The sequence below is a fragment of the Haliotis rufescens genome, unplaced genomic scaffold (genome assembly GCF_023055435.1).
Source record: "Haliotis rufescens isolate VD_foot unplaced genomic scaffold, xgHalRufe1.0.p SCAF_83, whole genome shotgun sequence".
Lineage (NCBI taxonomy): Eukaryota > Metazoa > Mollusca > Gastropoda > Lepetellida > Haliotidae > Haliotis > Haliotis rufescens.
Genome location: NW_025964376.1, coordinates 727120 through 751816, shown reverse-complemented (window position 1 = coordinate 751816; position 24697 = coordinate 727120). Strand labels below are relative to the sequence as shown.

General features: G+C 40.6%; 1 protein-coding gene across 1 annotated transcript in view; it reads left to right on the top strand.

Annotated features, from left to right (window-relative positions):
- LOC124145327 (telomerase protein component 1-like) overlaps nucleotides 1-20688 on the top strand; it is a 29096-nt gene extending 8408 nt beyond the window's left edge. Inside the window, exons 9-18 of the mRNA XM_048390118.1 lie at nucleotides 141-369; nucleotides 1677-1888; nucleotides 4095-4241; nucleotides 6079-6273; nucleotides 11163-11341; nucleotides 11687-11900; nucleotides 13196-13394; nucleotides 15566-15648; nucleotides 17008-17191; nucleotides 18733-20688. Coding sequence (XP_048246075.1) covers nucleotides 141-369; nucleotides 1677-1888; nucleotides 4095-4241; nucleotides 6079-6273; nucleotides 11163-11341; nucleotides 11687-11900; nucleotides 13196-13394; nucleotides 15566-15648; nucleotides 17008-17191; nucleotides 18733-19064 — 1974 coding nt within the window. The 3' untranslated portion in view covers nucleotides 19065-20688. The remainder of the gene's footprint in view (nucleotides 1-140; nucleotides 370-1676; nucleotides 1889-4094; nucleotides 4242-6078; nucleotides 6274-11162; nucleotides 11342-11686; nucleotides 11901-13195; nucleotides 13395-15565; nucleotides 15649-17007; nucleotides 17192-18732) is intronic.
- The last annotated feature ends 4009 nt before the right edge of the window (nucleotides 20689-24697 follow it).

The window sequence follows — 24697 nt, the reverse complement described above, 5'->3', positions numbered from 1 at the left end:
AGCATCTGCCTGGAGAGAAGGTCAGTGGTCGAATCCCCTTCATCATACCTACAATGGTACATGTTGTTACCCTGCCTGGCTCATTTCGGGGGCAGGCGCTTTGGTGCTGATTTTGATGACTTGCATGTTCTTCTGTTTAGGTGTTCTTCCATTTTGTTGGTGCTACTCCAGACTCCACCAACTCGTACAGTGTCCTATCAAGGATGTTCCACGAGTGCATGCCCCCGAACACCGTGCCTCCTATTGACCCAGACGAGATGATGAGATACACAAAAACCATGTTTGAGAAGTCAACAGAATATGTCCTTGATCAGGGATATGAAAAACTTGTGGTTTATATTGATGCTCTGAATCAAATGGATGATGAAGGTAAATCCTTGTCTACATGGGGATATCTGTAGCAGAGATTTATCGAGACCTGCTCCGAGGCTGATATTCAGACCCAAGTCTGCAGCAAGCGTCATTAAAATTTCCCAAAATGGAATGAAAAGTTTCCCAATTTATGTTAAAATAAAGAAGAAATAATGAGTTTTATGGTTTTGTAGAAATAACCTGCAAAGAGGTTGAGTCCAATGTTCAGAGTATGTTGTCAATCTGAATTGGTGAAACACAGAAATAGCTTTAATTATATCAAACATAATTTTTTACAGTTGTGGCCAAATGTTCTTGTCTTTGGTTCAGCCAAAAATGACATGTTGATGTGCAAGTAAGTTAGAGTTACTTGCCCTTGGTTAAAATTTCCTGAAAATTAAAAAAGCCTGACAAGAGGGGTTGAAAATGATACAGACATGGTCAGAAACATAATAGCCTTTTTTTCGCCTGATATACATCACTCGCAAATATATATGATAGGCATTGCGAGTAAAGCATAGCTACGTGTTCAGTTCCAAATTCAATTGGACATGGTTAAATATACAGATAATCTAGCTTCACATTGACAACAGAGCATGTTTGTCTTCTTAGTGCCTGCCATAATTGGGGAAAAGGTTCCTCTCTTTAACATTTAGCCTTCAAATGACCTATATTAATAAGAGGTAGTTACTGTGATTTGCATCTTCCTGAGGCAAGGGCGTTAACTGACTATAAAAGTCTAGTTTCCGACCATGCCGAACTAGGCTGGAATTATGTAGTTATATTTTGGCAGACCTAATGAGTCTATGCATAGTCAAGACAAAATCTTGTAATGAAACTGCCGTTCAGATTTGCAGGATTAACAAAGCATGTGTACCGCCAACTCTGTGTCAACAGATATTTTTCAAATATTTTCATGTTTTTAATCAAGGTTCTCACATGATTTGATTCCCTTTACAAAGTAAGACCCGTTTTATCTCAATATAGATGTTGATTATTAATTAGATCATCTTGACAGGGCGCCGCCATTTTGGTTGAAGTAAATGCAAGTGATATGAGAGGTGGAATTTGATTGCCCAATAGGAGAGACATAGAAGGGACATGACTTGTAATAGCCACTGGTGGCTCTACATCAAGCCCAGAAATTCCAGCCTAGTTCAGCAAGGGTGGAAAATGGACTTTTATAGTCAGTGAACTCCCTTGCCTCGATGATGTGTAATTTGAAACCTTTGATTGTCCATTCAGAAAAGGTTATTTTTTAAAGTCATGGTGGTAAAGTGGTTTGTGTATCTTTAAACTCAAACACGTCAACATTTCACAACCAGGGATGGCTCACAAACTTGGATGGCTGCCCCGAAAACTTCCAAAGGGGATGCGCCTCATTGTCAGCACACTAGAGGGCACCACACTAGAGTCCATGAGGTCACATGAGGTCCAGTGTAACGAGGTGACAGTGGACCCACTGAACAGAGACTACAGGACCAACATAGTTGGTGAATATCTTGCTGAATACAACAAGTTGCTGGACAAGGAGCAGGTAGGTCCAGCAGTGGATCAGATGAACTCAGAGCATGACCAACGGCTCTCATCCAGTAGGCACAACAATGTTAACTCAATGTTGGAACAATGTCAGATTTCAACATACTTTCAACATCAAAAGGCCAGTGTTGAATCAATGTTGAAAACAATACCAGATTTCAACATATTTTCTACATCAAAATGCCAGTGTTGAATCAGTGTTTAAAACAATGTCACATATTTTCAAGTATCGAAAGGATAATGTTGATTCACTATTGATTTCAACATATGTTGAATCAATGTTAAATAATGTGACATTTCAACAATTTTGCAAATATCAAAAGGGCATTGTTGAAATAATCTTGATACAATGTTTCTGACGTAGCAACCGCAGATCAACCAAATTTCAACGTTGAAACAATGTCATGTGCTTGCTGGGCGCCCAGTGTGTGTCACTTTGGTGGGGGCAGGGGTGACCAAGTCGTCCATGGCGCCGCAATTCGCTGTGCAGAGTTGAGTGCCTTGGGCATGCCAGAATGATCGTGCGTTCGAATCCCAGTTATACAGAAGAACTCTAGACAGTACTTAAATGGGATCAAAACTCTACTTTAGAAGGAGCAGTTGAGAGAAGAATTTACATTCAAGTCTCGTTAATCCGACACACGTTAATCTGAAAATCGGCTTTGCGGTACCAGTTTCAAACTTGCGACTTCCATTCCAGACTTTGCTTTTTAAAGTATTTTGAATAAGTCATACAGTCCGTAACAGTTGTTTTGTTTAGAGCTTTAGTCTGCTAACAATGTAACATAACAAAATGTATCGTTATCAACAGAATTTCTCTCACACACGAATTTGAAAGAATGGGATGACTATGTTATGAGTGAGAACAGACTTAAACTGATGGTATGGTAATGGATGGATATAGGATATTTATCATCAAAAATAGGGATGGGATATACTGGATTATGGAGGATGGTTTGATCCTTCCATCCATCTGTCCAACTTCAAAGCGGCCATATTTTCATACATCATTGAGTGATAGAGTATGTAGATCAAGCTTGAAATGTTTACAGTCATGGACCCTATTTGATCTTTGGACATGGCCTGTAGTACCATCAATGGGGACATGTTTTCTTGGAAACTATAATAAATGACGTTTTGGATGTTAAAGATAAAACACGACTTCGAAGTTTTGGTTAAAAAGGTTAAACCTTGAGCTTGGGAAATGCCAGAGCGCTTTACCGAGCTTGAGGTTTTTACATTTTCAACCATAACCGGGTAGGAGTGTTTTATCCAACCAAAGAATCGTCTAAAGGCAAGAAATACCAGAAAAAATAAGAAAACATTGGGATACCTTATAGTAAAACAATACAATAACAATCGCGGTATCAAAGGAATTTGATCAAAGCAAGAGAGAGAAAGACCAAGTGCAACATGCACACAACTGAAGTTATGACATGTAAAATTGAACAACCTTCATCACCTCCCCCAGTGGCTCAGTGGAAAAACAGTGGGCTACAAAACTAAACATGATATGTGAGATTACAGGTTCGATGCACGTCATGGAATTTTCATGTGAAGAAAAGTGTGACTTAACCAATCATGAATCAACATTATATTCTGATTAAAAGGGCAGTTTATAACATTTCAATTGTAAAACCTAGGTCTTACAATTCAAATGTAAACTCTCAAAGCAGGTTTATATAATGTCAATTGTAAAACCTAGGTCTTACAATTCAAATGTAAAACCTCTGAGCAGGTCTTACTTAAAAGTACTACCTCTCACAAGGTTACTGTGAGATAGGAAGATACCTACAATACAAGAGTGGCAGTTGGTTAATAAACATAATTACGTGATAATATGTTATTAGGTTTGAAATCCACCATCGAGAATACATGTTTGTGTTATGTGTTTCTAATTTTTCCCCATCCAATCAGAGTTTGTTTAAGCATACAAGGATAACGGAATATATGATTTACCCTTTACACGAACACCTGGTGTCTTCATTGATTTTCAGTGGTCCATTCATATATTTTCCACAGCTATTTGCCCTTTATGCCAAACGGAATCTGTTTCGGCAGATAATCAACAGTATGTATTCTTTTGCAATGACATTGTTTCTTCTTTTCATATGTGGTCCTGACATCACAGTGATGTACATGCTGCTTTTTAGCAGAGATTTTTTAGGATTTTGGAAATAATTTTGTTGCTTTAATTTGTTCAGATGCAACTGTTGGTGACCAAGGAAGATGCAGGACGGCCATTATATCTCGCCATCTCGTGTGAAGAGCTCCGAGTGTTTGGGGAGTTCCGGAAACTCACAAGTAAAATACAGAGTCTCCCTGGTGACCTGTCTGGTGTTATTGAAATTGTGAGTGTGAAGGTGTGGCTGTTATGTGTACATTGTCAATACAACTTACATGCAATTGTCTTACAATGCTCTGTCTACTCTGATCTAATAACTAGAAAAAGGGTTGAAAATATCTCATACATATCAATGTTCAATACGAATTCTACCATGAATTTGGAATTTACTCGATTCTGATTGGTCAATCAGAGGCTATTAAATCACAATAAACCCCCTCTGATTGAAACAGCTGGTTTGACGGCCGCATCACCGCGGAAGCTAATATTCATAGAATAGTACTATTTTCAGTCATTGTCGGTAGGCATATTTAAATAACTATATCTACAATTACAGGTTACAAAATGCACATATGCGGTTACTACAATATTCAAAGGATGTGTGGCAATACATTTCGTGCAGAAAAACACGACAGAAATCAACAAAGGGAATGTATTTACGTTTTGGAGACAACAGAGAGCTTGAAATTTTGGCGCTTTTCTATATACGACTGTGAGCGATATGACGTCATAATGGTGACGTGAGATGTAGAGCGAAAGACTTGCAAAGCTTGCTTTGTTTTCTTAGGGATGGCCACCTCATGTTAGCTTACCAAGTTGCCGTGCTTATATGCTTTAAATGCCTGTCATATGTTCGAGTGAAGTATTACGGAGTAAAAAAACTGCTTGAGTATATACAGCACCATATTTTGTTCGGTGATTCCGTAATTCAGATCGATAACCCAGTCAAAACACTGAACTCAACCCATGCCGCTTCACTCAGTATATTTGCTAACACCAAAGAGTTCGCGTTTTATTTAGTCATGGTAGAATGGAGATAAACATACTGTGTTTTCAATGTAGAGCTAGGTTACCTGTAGATTTAACCGCGCTAAATTTAACATTTGAAACCTCACGGTGCGCGTTCAGTTCCAAATTCAATTTAGCGGGGTTAAATCTACAGGTAACCTAGCTCTACATTGAAAACACAGTATGTTTATCTCCTAATTAACGCTGAGTCAGTTCTTTAACAATGACATATGACAAATCGTAGCGCTAAGATAGCTTTGTGGGACAGGGTCCTTTTGATTGTTTTTGACACATTGATCAGTCATCAAGGTCACTATCAAGGTCATAGCCTCAAAATAGGTTGTTAAATGCCCAACATGAGAAACATATACTGTAGGTCAATTATATTTACAACGTTGCCGGTTTAGGCCAGAGCTACAACGGGAAGAGGTCATGAGTGACTTATTGATTAGGTCAAGGTCAAAGTGAGGGTGATTCATTAGAAGATTTGCTATTTTCCCTCAAATGTTTTTTCCTGCAGAATTTTTTAAGCCTTTTGCATGAAGTGGTCATTTGCAATATTTTTATGTTAACTCAAGAAGTGTTCACTGTATGTAATAAAAAGAAATTTGGAACATATCGCCCTTATGTTGAAGTGGTAAGGTTTTGAATGGCCTTCATAAAAAGGTCAAGGCCACTGGAATGGTCACTTAATGTAGTTCTGCCTTTTAGAGCACTCAACCAAATTCTTGTTGTGTGACACATGTTTGTAAAAGCTAACAGCCATGTTTTCAACAAGAAATAATCTAGAATATGAGGATCAAGGTCATTAAACCAGAAGTGCACAGAGCTGTCTTGTTAGCATATCTCAAGGCATGAATCTATTGAAGATGTCATTTGTTCATAAATCAGTGGTGAACTACAGGTGTTAAAACAGGCTATGGAAACAGGTATAGTTATTATAAATTACCTATTTTCCACACCTCTGTATTTCAGGTGTTGAAACACATTATATAGAACATAGATAAGGTATAATTGTTCTATGTGCCCTGTTTTACATGTCACCTGTATTCCAGGTGTTAAACCGCATCATTAAGGAGTATGGTGGAGACAAGGTCCTGTCCACACTGTGTCTCATCGAGACATCAAGGTTCGGCCTGTCTGAGGCTGAGCTGGTGCAACTCCTGGCAGTGGAGCCTCTCATCCCGAGCAGCAGCAGCAGCAACACTGACACCATCCAGTTTACTGGGCAGAAGATTCACATGGCAGAGGTAGTGTATGTCTACAAGGATTTATCTTCAACACATAATTCAATAATGATACTTATAATCTAAATTTGGAAATCTTGTAAGTCTAGTTTCCACCCTTGCCGAACTAGGCTGCAATTATGGAGTTATATTTTGGCTGGACAAACGAGTCTATGCATAGTCCAATCAAAATTGTGTAACAAGATCGATATCTGGTTTGTAAAACTGCTGTGCAGATTTCTGTCGATTGCAAGATTTGCAGAGCATGTGTACCGTCAACTGTGCGTTGACAGATATTTTGTAAATGTTTTCATGTATTTAATCAAGGTGCTCACGTGATTTGATGCACTTCCCGAGGTTGTGGTACAATATAGATTTTTATTAGCAATCAGACTGGACTCCTCCATTTTGTTTGAAGCAAATGCAAGTGATATGAGAGGTGGAATCTGATTGGTCAGTAGGAGGGACACAGAAGGAAAATAACTCATAATGGCCACTTGTGGTGCTACGATCGAGCCCAGAAACTCCTGACTTTCATATGCATGACCAGATCGTTTTATACGTGTATCCCCGTGTTATGGGTTTTCTGACGTTTTAGAAACATTCATAGTTTTCTCTCTAATCACATGAGCAACTGTAAAACATCTCATTCTCATATAAAAGACAACTTTCTGTTAAACACAAGCCATCATCTGGCTATTTACAATGTCTGCGTGATGCTACACCCCCTGTTATAGTACGAGTAATCGCGATAAACATGGCCGTACAAAAACTTTTGATCCGACGATACACATATACTAAATATTTTTTGCCAGGATCCGGTAAAACAATTCCCAACTGAAAATTTTGTACCCACTTTTGAGCGCTGCAGCGGGTATCCAGGTAGGGTTGAGTAATTGGGGATCGGGTACCTGGGTAGTAAATTTGGACTCATCCCAGCCCTCTATCAATCCTCTTCTCTTGTACCTGGAATCGCCTGTGTTTCCTGAGCCTACCTTGGATCTACCACGAGTAGCAGTGAGTGAGTGAGTGAGTTGGGTTAAGCGGCGCTTTGAACAGTACTCCATTTATATGTGGGTGGAAAGCCTGAAGTGATGCAGGCCTCAGATGTTTACCACTTTGGTGTAACCCACAAGCCTGACAAACCTAGAAACATAATTGGGGCAAACTGTGATATGAACCCACAATCACAGGTTTCTGACATCTGATCCCTCTGTCCATCTGTCTGTCTGTCACAGATGTTAACATTTTTCACATTTCCTCAGAAACTACAGAACACATGGAGCTCATTATCAAACTTGGCTTAGATGATCCCAGGAATGATGACTAGAAATTGCTCAAAGAATTCAAATTTTTTAACTTGGCCAAAATGAAAACCACATTAAAAATGTCCATCTGACAGTTTTAATACTCTGGCCTTTTTGTATCACAGTGCTGTAAACAAGGACAAGTTGTTTGATATATTCCATTGAATCAGACAGTCAAAGACGGACTGGTCACCCGATTTCAGAGACATGAACATTTAGCTCTGACTTGTGCAATCAGAATAAAGTGCCCCTAATGCAAAAACATTACTATTTCTGACGAAATAATATGCTGTAATCATTACTAATCAACCATTACACATAAAATGCATACCGGGCAGTGTTAGAAATTGGCACTAAAGTACTCACGGAATGAGAAAAACCTGTTTTTTCGATCTCAGATTTTAAATAAATGCAGTTAATATACAAAATATATAAATATTCAAACAACTCAATTGGTACTAATTGGGCCTTGGCACAAATACAGCGTATCAAAGGTTTTTATGTCTTTTTACACGTAAAAGTGTGTAAAAATATGAACAAAACAGACTATTGTGAAACCAGAGACCATATAATAGATATGGTCTCTGGTGAAACTGAGCATAACCAGGTGTTAGTAGATCAAGGTGAATGTCCATGACCTATGACACCTTGACGACAGGTGAAAACAGGTGCTTGAAACCCACATGCATGTGATTTGTCAGTGGTTAGCGATTTGTGAGTGGCATTGTGGGATAGTGAATCATCGTCAAAATATCAGAATGTAAAAGTAACATATTCCCTTCTCAAACAACTTACATGTCATTATTCTTATGTACATAAACATAGCTGTTATTTTTATTGTTGTTTTGATAACTTTTTTCCAGGCTAATTTGCATAATGTCTATAGCCTGTTTCTGCCATGTCACTTTGGACTTAGTTTTATTTTTGAATGTTGAAAGAGCCTACAAATTACCTCCTGTAGAGTACATTTTGTATTGAGCACTGACATAAAACTAGCAAATCCAGACTAGTACTTTTCCAGTTGTTTTGTTATTTCGTATTTACATCTACGTAATGCTTTGTGTCGATTATTAAATCCAGAAAAACAGGGTTTTTTCATTTCCATGAGTACTTTAGTCCTGTAGTCCTATACCAATAGTTAGGGTATCATAAGGACAAGTAGATATTTACCATTTTTAGGGGTTTTGCTACATGTTATCATTGCAAGGACTAGGGGACTAAAAATGTTAGTTTCCACCACTGCCAGATAGATTCTTTTTCAATCATATACCATAATAATTTTTGGAAATTGTAGTTAATATACCACCTAACACCTTTCACATTTTTTTGGTAGAGAATCTTCACACAAATATTATATAAAACATAATATGTAATTTGTCAATTAAGGTGCTAAATATCCCCAACAAAGCTGTAAATAACATCCACTGATACAGTGCTAATTATTTTGGCCATATTATTACTGAATGTTCGACCACCATGATTATCATGTCTAACTAGATAAGATTTACTTCAGATTTACTACCTGTGATTCATTTTTTTATGTCTGATGTAATTATTTTTGGACATGTAACTAACAACTACAAGGACAAAACTCTTCTTGTATGGACTACCCGGGGTAGATAAGGTCTTCAGCAACCCATTCTTGCCGTAAAAGGCGACTATGCTTGTCGTAAAAGGTGACTAAATGGGATCGGGTGGTCAGACTCGCTGACTTGGTTGCTGCATGTCATCGGTCTCAATTGCATTGATCTGTGCTCATGATGTCAATCACTGGATCGTCTGGTCGAGAATCGAATATTTACAGACCGCCGTCATATAGCTGGAATATTGCTGAGTGCAGGGGAAAACAACAAACCAACCAACCAACCAAACTTTTCTGGAATGATGGCAAATATCACAAGTGCATTTATGGGTATTTCATGTACATGCATTTTTTCACATCTCCCCTGTATCATCTGGCTTATGAAGCTGAAAATATTTCTGATGTGTCCCATCCCACCAATGGAGTCTCCTAAACATGCTCACAGAATTCTGGTCCTATTCCAAACATGCCAGTCATATTGAGTTTGTTATTATTAATAAACCAGGAATTTATCAAGGCATTGTCAGAAGCCATTTTCCAAAGATATCATAATGATATCAAGATTCAACTAAACAATCATTTTAACATGTTATATGTAATAGCATTGCATATGTGATTTAAAATGATATTATTGCATTGAATGTAATGTAAGAATGAATACATGTAGAAGCCAACTTATAAACCTCTAGTGACGTCACTCTATTGTCTCGCCAGGGTCTTCTTTTACCGACTAAACCTCTACTGGTAGTTTACCGGGCATTCCCAGGGTAAGCCCCGGGCATTCCCAGGGTAAGCCCCGGGCTTTCTGCAAGAAATCCCGGGAGATTTTCTACTGAAAGCCTGGTTTTTGTCCCCAAAAATACCCTCTTTATTGAATTACCTTTCTGCATGAAAAAAATAAAACAGAACATGGCTCAACTATTTATTGATATTAGATGAAATTGAAATTGAGCGTCACAGTTCGATTTAGTTTGTCTTCAGGTCATTGGTCATCTGCTCTTTTTGGATCAGCTTCTTCACATGATGGCGAGTTCATTTTTTTCAAAATACTAAGTATGTCAGAGACTGTTGCCTTTTGGTTGTCAGAAGTTCTCTTGTAATTTCGAACGGTGTCGCTCCGATGTCCTGAAACAAATTGTTCAGATTACTGAAAGTATTACACATACAGCATACAAATACACTAAAAAACTATTACAGATTCCAAAAACACCAATATTACCATATATATCATAAATAAAAAAGAGCATCTTACTGGTTTGGAAAAAATATTTCTTTGACATGTTATGACTTTTGCTGAATAACAATTTCTTATTACTGCAGGACTAAATTGTTTATCAACCTACCGGTAATTTCGCAAATCATTTGTTCATCAACGTCACCTTGATACAATCGAGTGGCTGCCGTGGCTCTCAAGGAATGGTTTATCTTCATGCCCTCAATACCAGACGTCTTGCACAGTCTTTTGACGGTAACTTGTAAGGTTATTTCACGCTCAGAGAGTGGATCTCCTAAACGGAATTTAAAGTCATCACTTTCCTTGTCTTCTTCAGAACAGGATGCCGATTCTTTAAAAACTGACTGCGTCAGAAATATATCATTGTCTGCGTCCATCCTCTTCAGTGGAATTCATTCGACTGGCTTGAACCACCTGCACTCATTGTTACAACGGGCCTGAAGCACGTGCGTCACGTGCAGCGCGCGGATGTACTCCCCGCGTATTGCAGTTAAACTCTCAACAGTAAATATCAATGAAGTCATGTTAATACCAATTAGTAAAATTATTTCTAAATCATTTTATTTGATCAGTTCATAAGTGAGATCGAAAACTTGCCCGAGGTTTTGTTTGGGAAGTATGCCCTTGGCCTCGGGAAAGGGGGTCGGGCCTATCGGCCCTCCCCCCTTTCCCTCCTCCGCGGGCATACTTCCCAAACAAAACCTCGGGCGCGGTTTTGATCCTACACATAAAACCTCTCTCTCCTACGTCCACTGTTGTAAACCACCTGAGACCACTCACTCTATTACAGTGGGCATTTGTGTACCTCGGCCTCCACCAGTTTCTGCGACCTTGTGGAGGGGGTTCAGATGATGGGCGACTTGACTTCTACCACAGAACGTCCAGCAAGGTGGTGCGCCAAGTATTCCTGAAGGACGAGGCAACCAGGGTGGCCTATCACAAAAGACTTGCTGCCTTCTTTAAACAATGGTAACTTGTAAGCCAGTTCACTGAATAATTGGAAATAAGTTACTTTCTGTATAACCTACACTATTAATGTTTCTGCATATGTCTTCCAGTATGTTAACTTATTGAAATTTTGAGACAAGCGAGTTGACATTATCATACCACATTGCTGGTGGTGGCTGTGGCAGAAGAATAAAGTAGAATTACCTTAAGAATGTATCTGAGAGTTATCCAAACATTCTCAGAAGCTTTGCATGGAAGATTCCAGGATAATATATCATCCTTGGATGTCAATATAGAAATCAGATCTGATCATATACATTTATTGGACATGTTTACTAATGGTTTAATTTGACACATCCTTCTCAGCAAGGACATTGCCAGGAAGTGCGAGGAGCTCCCATACCACCTACTGTCAGCCCAGGATTGGACTGAGCTCCGTGCAGTGCTGACAGACAGAGCAGTGTTTGAGCACATGTCCCAGGACAAACACAAGCAGTACCTGATGAAGACCTGGCAACAGCTGGGGGGGTACACTGAGGCAGCGGCTGCATATACCAACTTCCTGAAGGAACTCATTGAGGTAGGGGAGACCACTGTGTATACTGACTTTCTAAAGGAACTCATTGAGGTAGGGGAGACCACTCTGTATACCGACTTCCTGAAGGAACTCATTGAGGTAGGGGAGACCACTGTGTATACTGAGTTTCTAAAGGAACTCATTTAGGTAGGGGAGACCACTCTGTATACCGACATCCTGAAGTTACACATTGAGGTAAGGGAGACCACTCTGTATACCAACCTCCTAGAGGAACTCATTGAGGTAGGGGAGGCCACTGTGTATACCGACTTCGTAAAGGAACTCATTGAGGTAGGGGAGACCACTCTGTATACCAACCTCCTAGAGGAACTCATTGAGGTAGGGGAGACCACTATGTATACTGACTTCCTAAAGGAACTCATTTAGGTAGGGGAGACCACTGTGTATACCGACTTCGTAAAGGAACTCATTGAGGTAGGGGACACCACTGTGTATACTGACTTCCTGAAGGAACACATTTAGGTAGAGGAGACCATTCTCTATACCGACTTTCTGCATGAACACACTGAGGTAGGGGAGACCACTCTGTATACCAACTTTCTGCATGAGCACACTGAGGTAGGGGAGACCACTCTGTATACCAACCTCCTAAAGGAACTCATTGAGGTAGGGGAGACCACTGTGTATACCGACTTCGTAAAGGAACTCATTGAGGTAGGGGACACCACTGTGTATACTGACTTCCTGAAGGAACACATTGAGGTAGAGGAGACTATTCTCTATACCGACTTTCTGCATGAACACACTGAGGTAGAGGAGACCACTCTGTATACCAACTTTCTGCATGAGCACACTGAGGTAGGGGAGACCACTCTGTATACCAACTTTCTGCATGTACACATTGAGGAAGGGGAGACAACTTGGTATACTGACATCCTGCATGAACACACTGAGGTATAGGAGACATGCAACTGTATATACTGACATCCTGTGGAACACATTATGGTAGGGGAGGCAATTTAATTAACAGTATTTTTGAACCCTACAAAAGGCAGGCCATTTTCAATAGTTCAAGACTCACATTCAGAAGAGGAAATTTAACTGGTTGTTGTTGTTAAGCTCCTGAGTGAGAGAAAAGTTAGTGATGGTCACGTCATTCCCAAAACTAAGCAATGGCTGTGAATGGGTCAAGGGTATTGATCATACAAAAATGGAGACATGATACACTGGATAATTGAGGATGCCACATTTCAGCATTGTAGTAGAACAATTCATGAAGTGTATGTCAAGTAATTATCCTTTCCTTCAGACAATACATATTCCTGTTTATTCCTTAGTCACAAAACCTTGAGGACACTGACGAAGGCTACCGACTCCAGACCCGCGTAGGTTGGTTCATGGTGGACATTGGCCAATACGATCAGTGCCTTGACCTTCTGTACAAGGTCATTGAGGGGTCAAAGAAGAAGTATGGTGAAAAGGCAAAGGAACTGGCTGACCCAATGTATGCAGTGATGACTGCACTTTACAGGAAAGGTGAGAGTGTTTCTAAAGCTACAGGTTTCATGTGTCAATAATCAGAACTAAAAACCGTTTGAGAGGCTATTCACATTAATAATACAAGAGAAGATTTGCCCGATTTTGGATGAAGGAAATCCTGACATGAGACTTGTGCAAAAGATACTGGGTGACCATATTAAACAAAGGAACTTTTCAAATACTTTATACAGTCGTGCCTCGTTTATACGGACACTTGCGTCATTTCACAATTCGTCCGTATAAACAAATTTCCGTATAACTGAAACCAGCTTCTTACTGGAAGAGTTACTTCCCTTCAATTATGCAAATCATGACAGATGAAAGAGCAAACAGATACATCCACTCAATCTTTATTCATACACGTTTCAAAAAGTCTGTCATGGAAGTTTGAACTGTCACCAATTGTCGATTTTCCTATGGTATGTCCAAATTCAGTGCCATAATGCTTACTGACGGTTTCTAAACTTGCTGACGGGTGTTTTTCTTTAAACAGACAAATTTCCCTTTTTTCGCGTGCTGTAACTGCGTGTCGCTTACGTTTCGCTGGTTCACAGGCCATACTTACACAACTTTGACCTCTGACCTCCACAGACGCCATATTTATCGAAGGGGATTACATGTACAATAAACAAGCTCGTCTCAAACGTAACTCAGTGTCACTTGGTTAATTGACTTCTCACGAATCAAAGGATTACCACCAGCAGAAGATTACCACCAGCGGAAGTGTATTGTCCGGATAAGTGAGACAATTTTGTGTGCATTTCAGTGTTTTGTGTATGAAAATGACCGTCCGGTTCCGGAAACTGAATTTCCGGATATACGGATAAATTTATATAGTAATTATTTCGGTTTGAATGAAAATCGTCCGGGAACCGAGGTTTCCGGATATCTGAAGTCCGTATAAGCGGAGCATGACTGTATAATACAGATCCAGATTGCCACACAGGGGTATTCATTTAAAGTGTTACACTAGCTATTACAACATCATTTGGTGATATGTTTTCAACAAAATAACATAGCTACACTCAACACAAATTGCATGCAATATATTTGCAATCATCTCACACTTTTGTTTGTTAACTACAATCTCAACTACAAGATTCTGGTCTTTTACTCTGATACGATACCTCTCTGCTTGAAGATCTGAGGGCACTTCCTTTATCTGTCGTGTCACGTGAACCCTGAACAACCACTGAACGCCCAATCTAAATGAAGGAAGCATGGTTCAGATGTTAGCTGTCTATTAATTCAGCTTCATTTCTTTACAACCTTGATTGGAAATTTCACTTTTAAGAAAAGGGCATCAAAACAAAACGTAAATTCTAAATTTTTTGGATAGTGCTCCTTTTAGTGTGTAGATGCCCTGATGCTCAGATACGTCAGGGTGAACAAAATGTCCACAATAAATATCATGGCCTGTTTCATTTACCAAGGCAAGTAACTTCCTTTCTGAGAAACAGAAATTAGATATGCAGAACTGAATGCTTCTCTCATTCGTACGGAGAATTTGGAAGCCTCAACATTGATTGGCTCATAGAAAGTTCACTTGACGCAACCTATGGAGAGGTCAGATCTTCATGCAGAGTTGGGGGCAAAGGTAGCCAAGTAGTCTAAGGCACTGCAATTCCCTGTGCAGAGTTGCGTCCCTTGGACACGCCAGAAACCTATGATTGTGGGTTCAAATCCTGGTTCGCCCCGATTATGTTTCTAGGTATACCATACCCTTGCTCATGGTAATGAAGTGGTATATATCTAAGACCTGCATCATTTTGGGCTTTCCTCCCACATTAAACTGACATGCCTTGATGTAACTGGAATAGTGTTAAAAGCAGTGTTAAACCCATCACTCACTCACTCACTCACTCACTCACTCACTCACTCACTCACTCACAGAAACATCTTCATCTTCTAGACTTCTTATATGTTAACAAATTTTGAAGGCTTCTGTGTGCATTAACTGTCAATTGATGTTTTGTGGGACTATATACGTGGTGTTATTCATAATGCAAAGAAAGTATGGGCAACACATAAGCATGATTTTTCATCCTTAGGTTCTTGGGGACAATAAAATTATGTGAGGTGGGGGTGTTTTGTCATCAGGTGGGCTCTTTTTTTTTGTAATGGCCTAATCTGAAATATATGGTATACATTTAAACCTTTGCTTTCAGCTCTCACCTTTGTGTATAACACCCACCCAGGTTACAGATCCAGCAGGATATATGGGGAGAAGTACGCACCTCAGTGTGAAACGGTAAATATGATTGTGTATTAAATCATCTGATCAAAAACACAAAAGCACATTATCTTGTGACAATCTAGCTCTGTTTGAAGCTGATCCAGAAAGGTTTTTGCAATAAATATTCTGGTCTAGACTTATCTACAGACCACCACAGGCTGCTGTCATATAGCAGAAATATTTCTAAACATCAAGCAAAGAAACATTATATCATGAAAAGGATAATTTATTCACCCAAAGACGTGTTAGAGCATGCAAATGCATCGTCAGATTTTACTATTTTGACACAACATTTTGATTCCCTTTTCACCCCTTTAAAATTAATTGTTCCTCCCTTCTTTCCCTCCACTTGTTTTTTTTCGACTGCAATGTTTTTAATCAATTACTAGCCACAGTTTCTTTGACTTTTTTCCTTCCAACTTCCACTCTATCTTCCAGCATGGCGCAGTGTCCAGCCCAATGTTAGCTCTGCTAGAATGGGTCGTAAGAACTAAAAATACTGACTGACTATCAGTCCAGGCACTTTGTCACACACGCTGGGCCACTCTTTATCAGAGTATTTTGGGGTTTACAAATCCTGTAGCCCTGCAAAAGAGTCAGAAAAACATGAGAAGGTACTTTTGAAATATGACTTACATTCACTAAGGTATTTATGTTAATGGGGCTCTCAACCACCTAACCACTGTATTTCAGAATTTAAATGTGAGTGGAAAGCATGATCCAATGCAGGTCTTAGATAAATACAACTTTGGTGGCACATGGTCCTGTGCACAGCGCACATATCACAAATCAGCTGAAGTTAAGCAACGGTCCGTCACAGAGGGTATTTGGATGGATGACCGTGTTCGGCAGGTTGACTCCAGAGAGTGTCTAAGGGTTCATTCCTGCCCCACACTGAAGCCCATGTAGGCAAGTGACTTTGTTCCCAATAAGCCTCTGTACACGCAGCATAGGATGAAATGGTTATGTGACTGTTAACCTTCTAGTGCCTCATTGGCAGCTTGGATTGCATACTCCCTAATGAGCTGAGACAGAGAGTGAGAGCACCCTGATCCACTGACTTGGGTAATAATGGTGTCAGCATGATGCATCAACAAATGGCCTATAGCACATTACAAGTATCAATTTATGATGATTATTATTATTATTTGGTGAGATCCATGATCATGGCTGTGGTGCTGACAAACCAGGATCATTATAGATCTTTGGGATTTGGAGACCGAATCATTGGATCATGACTCTCCTGAGGAAGAGTCTTCAAAGGGAGTTGCAGCTGGACCACCTGTTCCTCCACACTCAGTGATGTAACTGAAATATTTTTGAAAACAACACTAAACTCATCCCACTCACTCCTTCTACTTTCTTCCCTGCCAGATTCACCGCTTGCACTGGGCACCTGATGATGACTACCTGGGCCAGGTGTTGGTGACATGTGGTTATTTCAAGTCTTCGCTCCTGAAGAACTGCAGAGAAATCTTTGCAAAGACCATGAACAAGAAGGGTCTTTCTGAGGTTCTGTACATGCTGGGAGAGAAGGACCAGTACAACAGCGACATCGGTGAGTATACGCCATCATGCACACGAAGGAGCAGTACAATAGGGACATCCGTGAGTCTATGCCATCATGCACACGAAGGAGCAGTACAATAGGGACATTGGTGAGTCTATACCATCATTTACACAAAGGAGCAATACAATAGGGACATCGGTGAGTCTATGCCATCATGTACACAAAGAAGCAGTACAATAGGGACATCGGTGAGTCTATGCAATCATGTACACAAAGAAGCAGTACAATAGAGACATCGGTGAGTCTATGCCATCATGTACACAAAGAAGCAGTACAATAGGGACATTGGTGAGTCTATGCCATCATGTACACAAAGGAGCAGTACAATAGGGACATCGGTGAGTCTATGCCATCATGTACACAAAGGAGCAGTACAATAGGGACATCGGTGAGTCTATGCCATCATGTACACAAAGGAGCCGTACAATAGGGACATTGGTGAGTCTATGCCATCATGTACACAAAGAAGCAGTACAATAGGGACATCGGTGAGTCTATGCCATCATGTACACAAAGAAGCAGTATAATAGGGACATCGGTGAGTCTATGCCATCATGTACACAAAGGAGCAGTACAATAGGGACATCGGTGAGTCTATGCCATCATGTACACAAAGGAGCAGTACAATAGGGACATTGGTGAGTCTATGCCATCATGTACACAAAGGAGCAGTACAATAGGGACATTGGTGAGTCTATGCCATCATGTACACAAAGGATCAATACAATAGGGACATCAGTGAGTCTATGCCATCATGTACACGAAGGAGCAGTACAATAGGGACATCAGTGAGTCTATGCCCACATGTACACGAAGGAGCAGTAAATATAATTTAAATTAATGTTCATGTTACAATGTCGATAAATATTTCGTTTTGTAGGCGTTGTGTTCAAATGAAATATTTTTGTACGTTCATTCAGCATAACATCACACAAATCTTACAAAACAAAATATTTATCTCCTAAATACACTCCTATAAAAACATAATGACTTGATTACCAAGCTTGTTTACAATGGCTAACAGTGAAGGCAGGAGACCAGGCAATTGAGGAATAACAAATCAAGTTATATCCCAGATATTGACCAGCAAATGTGAATCTTAAGTGATAGTGGAACATTAGGAGATGGCATAGGGGCCACAATGGATCAAAATGGAGTCTTTATTCATATGTTATTTTAATTCAAATGAAACTGACCAACAACACATGGTAACCTCCAGTATTTTCTTGTCCCCATGACTGGCAGATATAACACTTAACCAGAAACCACTGCTGCTCAACGAAATACTGTTTGTAAAAAATCACTGCAAAGTTTGCACACCATTTTTTATGTTTTCACATATAACTCCATAAATGCAAAAACATATTAAAGTAAGTTCTAAAAATAAATACATTAACAGTAATAACTTCACAGACTGTTTCTTTGATCAGTAGCATGAAAAGACTGTAGACAACAGTACAAATAAGCTACATTGTTGAGCACAATAATGCAACACATTTGCAATTTATATATTTTCCTATTACACACAGGAGTTCCCGAGTCCTACTTTGAGCAGTCCCAGGCCCTGTGCCTTGCCTCTTTTGGCCGATATCATCTTCAGACTGCACGATGCTACCAGCTGTACGGGCAGCTGTACTGGAACAGGTGGAGCATAACCGCAGGTCGCCAGGACTGGCTGGAGAAGTGCCTGGCCCTGTACTTGGTGGAGCTGGAGATCCTTGAGGAGGTCCAGGGGAAGCTGCACCCCAACACTGTGCGATCCCGGGAAGATGTCATCATCATCCTCCAGAAACTCAACAGACATGACGAGGCCAAGAAATACAACCAGGATCAACCTGCTGATGCCAAGACCATTGCTTAACTATGACGCGGACAAGAAGTACAACCAGGATCCACCTGCTGATGCCAAGACCATTGCTTAACTATGACGCGGACAAGAAGTACAACCAGGATCCACCTGCTGATGCCAAGACCATTGCTTAACTATGACGGGGAGGATCAACCTGCTGATGCCAAGACCATTGCTTAACTATGACGCGGACAAGAAGTACAACCAGGATCCACCTGCTGATGCCAAGACCATTGCTTAACTATGACGCGGACAAGAAGTACAACCAGGATCCACCTGCTGATGCCAAGACCATTGCTTAACTATGACGCGGACAAGAAGTACAACCAGGATCCACCTGCTGATGCCAAGACCATTGCTTAACTATGACGCGGACAAGAAGTACAACCAGGATCCACCTGCTGATGCCAAGACCATTGCTTAACTATGACGCGGACAAGAAGTACAACCAGGATCCACCTGCTGATGCCAAGACCATTGCTTAACTATGACGCGGACAAGAAGTACAACCAGGATCCACCTGCTGATGCCAAGACCATTGCTTAACTATGACGCGGACAAGAAGTACAACCAGGATCCACCTGCTGATGCCAAGACCATTGCTTAACTATGACGCGGACAAGAAGTACAACCAGGATCCACCTGCTGATGCCAAGACCATTGCTTAACTATGACGCGGACAAGAAGTACAACCAGGATCCACCTGCTGATGCCAAGACCATTGCTTAACTATGACGGGGAGGATCAACCTGCTGATGCCAAGACCATTGCTTAACTATGACGGGGAGGATCCACCTGCTGATGCCAAGACCATTGCTTAACTATGACGCGGACAAGAAGTACAACCAGGATCCACCTGCTGATGCAAAGACCATTGCTTACCTGTGACAAGGCCAACAAGTACAACCAGGATCAACCTGCTGATGCCAAGACCATTGTTCATCTGTATGGATGATGTTTAGGAGTGTATTTAATGCCATTTAATGTTCAACCCAGATGATAGTTAGACTATTGCTTGGCTATGTCTGGATGAGACAAGGTACAGTTGATCAGGCAGCTGACATTGTTCATCTTCCCGAGGCAAGGGAGTTAACTGTCCAGTTTCCACCCTTGCAAAATGAGCCTAGAATTTCGAAGTTATCATTTGGCTGGACGAACGAGTCTATGCATAGTCCAATTAATATCACGTAACAAAATCGACATCCAGTTCATTCACTGCCATGCAAATTTAGGTTGATTGCAGGATTTGCAAAGCATTTGTACCATCAACTGGGCATTGCTCATTCTGGGTCAGAATAGGTACTCATCAACATTTGCTGGTCATAAGCGACAACCAAATGGATTAGGTGGGCAAACTCAGTGACTTGGTGTGGATCGTTGCTCACAATATCAATCACTGGATTGTCTGGTCTAAATATGATTATGTTCAGGCCGTGGTCATGTAGCTGGAATTTTGTTGATTGCGGTGTTAAACTACAGACAAAGAAACAGACATAATGTGGTAATGATTTTGTCTCCCTGACTGGAGATCTGGTGTATGTTGCAGTAGTTACAAATGATATCTTATTATAGATATTAATGATTTTGTTTGTTTTTTAACGCCGCACTCAGTAATATTCCAGCTATATGACGTCAAGTCTGTAAATTATCGAGTCTGGACCAGACAATCCAGTGACTGACATCATGAACATCTATCCATGCAATTGGAATATGATGACATGCATCAACCAATTCAGCGAGCCTGACCAACCTATCCCGTTAGTCGCCTCTTACGACAAGTATAGTCGCTTTTTACAGATATCAGTGAAGACAAGTGATAAACATCCTTCTTTGTCCAGGGCCCACTTGCACAAAGCATTCTTAGGGCTAAGATGATCATAACTCCCATTCTTTAACATAGGCTTACAATAATCTAAGGGCTAAGATCGTTTTGTGCAAGTGGGCCCAGGTGACTGATATACTTGTTTTATCAAGTTGTGTTCCTGAGCTGAATATACCTGATGTTATGAGACTTTCATTTAAGGAATGTTCTGGATGTAAATCACATTAAGAACAAAATTAGAACATTTGTATTACTTTTGTGCAGACCTTGCAATGATCCATGGCTATGGGGATTTCCTGTAGAATAATGCATGTTAATGGAATATGGAGTCTCCAGAGGAAGCTGTATTGAGTTGCTGGCCTTGGTGACAGACCATTTTGATAGTCTAAGATGTCTTGAAGAAAAGTGTTTTTTGGTGTCACGAAAGTATTTGGCTTCATCTGTTTGTGTTTTTCTCCCTCACTAAGCTGATAGACTGTGAGGGCAGTCGGGTAGACTAGTGGTTAAAACGTTCGCTCGTCACACAGAAGACCCGGGTTCGATCCCGACATGGGTACAATGTGTGAAGCCCTAGGCGCATTTCTGGTGTCCCCCGCTGTGATATTGCTGGAATATTGCTAAAAACGGCGTAAAACCATACTCAATCAATCAATGATAGACTGTGATACAACAAGATGACAGAAATACTGTTTAAAGCATGGTTGAAACCCACCAACTTTCAGGTAACAATATCCCAACTCATTTTCTGGACACACCCATTTGATGTAATGCCAATGGTTTTTTTATCTGTTATGATATTATTATATATACCTATATACATGTTCTATGCATAATGATCTCTTTACTGTCAAAATAGGGCACCAGTGGTCCCTAAATCGTGTTATTCAGGCATGACAAACACTTCTACTATAACTTTGTAACGTCTAACACCTGCATCACTGAGGCTTTCTTCACACATTAAGCTGACAAGCTGCATCTTCCCCAGGCAAGAGAGTTAACTGACTTTCTTATAGTCCAGTTTCCACCCGTGCCGAACTGGGCTATTAGGAGTTATTACCCTTCTATGCCTCTCCTATGTTCCAATTAGATTCGGGGGGGGGGGGGGGGGGGGAGCACGGGTGGCCCAGTCGTCTTAAGGCGCTGCGATTCGCTGTGAAACCTATGATTGTGGGTTCGAATCCCGGTTCGCCCCGATTATGTTTCTAGGTTTGTCAGCACCATACCCGTGCTCGTGGGTTTCACCGAAGTGGTAAACGTCTGAGACCTACATCACTTCGGGCTTTCCTCTCACATTAGGCTGACACGCCGTGATATAACTGAAATACTGTTAAAAGCGGCGTTAAACCCAACTCACTCACTCACTCCAATTAGATTCCACCTCTCGTATCACTTGCATTTGCTTAAAACAAAATGGCGGCGCCCAGTCAAGACGATCTGATCGATAATCAAGATCTATATTGTATTAAAACGTGTTTTACATCGCCAAGTGCATCAAATCACGTGAGCACCTTGATTAAAAACATGAAAAGATTGGGAAAATATCTGTTGACAACGAATTGGTGGTGCACATGCTTTGCAAATCCTGCAATTGACCGAAATCTGCACGACAGTTTACTAACCGGATTTCGATTTCGTTGCGCGATTGTGATTGATCAATTCACAGACTCGTTAGTCCAGCCAAAATGTAACTTCATAATACCAGCCTAGTTCGGCAAGGGAGGAAACTGGACTTTTATAGTCAGTTAACTCACTTGCCTCGGGAAGATGACAAGCTGTGATATATTAGTGACTGAAATACTAAAACATGCTGACATGCTGTGTTAAAACCAAACTTACACTTTGAAAGGTTTATCTTATGCTGATACATTCATATGTGTTTTGTACCATGTTGATACCATGAAGATCAGGATTAGAAATGGTCTACAGCAACCCATGCTTGTCTTCAGAGGCCACTTTGCTTGTCATTAGAGGTGACTAACGGGATCGGGTGGTCAGACTCACTGACTTGGTTGATGCATGTCATTGTATCCCGATTGCGTAGATTGATGCTCTTGATGTCAAACAATGGATTGTCTGGTCCAGACTCAAGTATTTACTGACCGCTGTCATATGGCTGAAATATTGCTCAGTGCGGCGTTGGACAACAAACAAACAAACAAACCATGATGACTGTGGATATCTGTGATACAACATGTAATCAGGTTTTTTTGCACAGAAATTGCATTTACAAACTATATTTACAATTTACATTTGTATTTGAAAAGTTACTTTACAGTTTACTGTAATATTAAAGGTTTTTACAAGAATTTCTATTGTTCGTATTGTGTCAAAGTACTATGAGCCATTGTTTGGTGAGATAATATTCCCATTAATTCCTCCTTTCCAGAGTCAGTCATCTCGGATGTGTTCTTCAAACACAGGCAACTCTTTGTTAATTAAGTCTTAATGTGTGACGGGGCGGTCGGGTAGCCTAGTGGTTAAAGCGTTCGCTCGTCACGCCGAAGACCCGGGTTCGATTCCCGACATGGGTACAATGTGTGAAACCCATTTCTGGTGTCCCCCGCCGTGATATTGCTGGAATATTGCTAAAAGCGGCGTAAAACCATATTCACTCACTCACTTAATGTGTGACCGTACGCAAAAAAAGGTGTCTCTGTTGCTGAAGCTTGTCCTCGCCACGAACAACATGCTGTCCATACCATGAAACCATTGGTCTTATCTTACAGGGGAGTGTTAATATGGACGGTCTACGTGGATATACTTCTCCATGCTTTCGGGCAACTTTTTCACGATGAAGAAAGTCGTATTTCTCAATCTTTATTTTTGATGAGGAACCTTGTTATCCTTTTTATAAAACACATCAACACAGCATTTAAATTCAAGGGAAAAGCAAATTAGAATAAACTATGTTTTAAAATTTTAAATACATTGTGTGACTTCGGGCGAGGAACTTCAGTGTTTATTATATGAAAACATGGTGCAATATCGCATGCTATCGTATACAGTTGCAAGAACGACACAAGTGCGTTCTGCACCAGTGTTATTGTCTCATGTTCCGTGCAGGTGCTCGGCAGTGTCTGTCAGGGATGAATAAATCACAACATGACCATTTGTGTGATAAAGCATTGCTTGGTCGAAGTGAACTTCCAAGTTTAGTTGCTATCAGCATTGACATATGAGCTGTCATTATCACGTGGTGTTGAGATCATGCATTGCTCGTATCAACTGCCTTTCCGGCGGTGTGGTAGCCTAGTGTTTTAAACTTTCGCTCGTCACGCCGACCGGGTTCTATTCCCCACATGGGTACAATGTGCGAAGCCCATTTCTGGTGTCCCCCGCCGGAATATTGCTGGAATATTGGAACAGCAGCGTTAAAACCAGACTCACTCTCTCACTCACTCAAAGCATCACGACTCATCCCTGTATTTGTTACAGACACTTGGTAAGTGAGTACTTTATGAATATGTGACGATTTATGTTTTCCTAGGGTGACATTTGAAAATAATAAATATTGTTGTTGACTAATATGATGAAATTCTCGGACAAGTATCTAAACCCCAGAAACACGAATTCGGAAATGGTGACATAGTGTCAATGATGATTTCCCCCATTCCATCTCTCGCTCCTTCCCCTCACCTTCCTCCTCCCTTCCTTCGCCCCTTGCCACACCCCCTTCCTCAGCCCTTATCTCGCCCCTTCTCTCGCAACTTTTCTCACACACACACCCGCCCCTTATCTGGGTAGCTGTGGTTGGTTGATGCATGTCATCGTATCCCAACTGCGTAGGTCGATTCTAAATACGTTAAGCACTGGATTGTCTTGT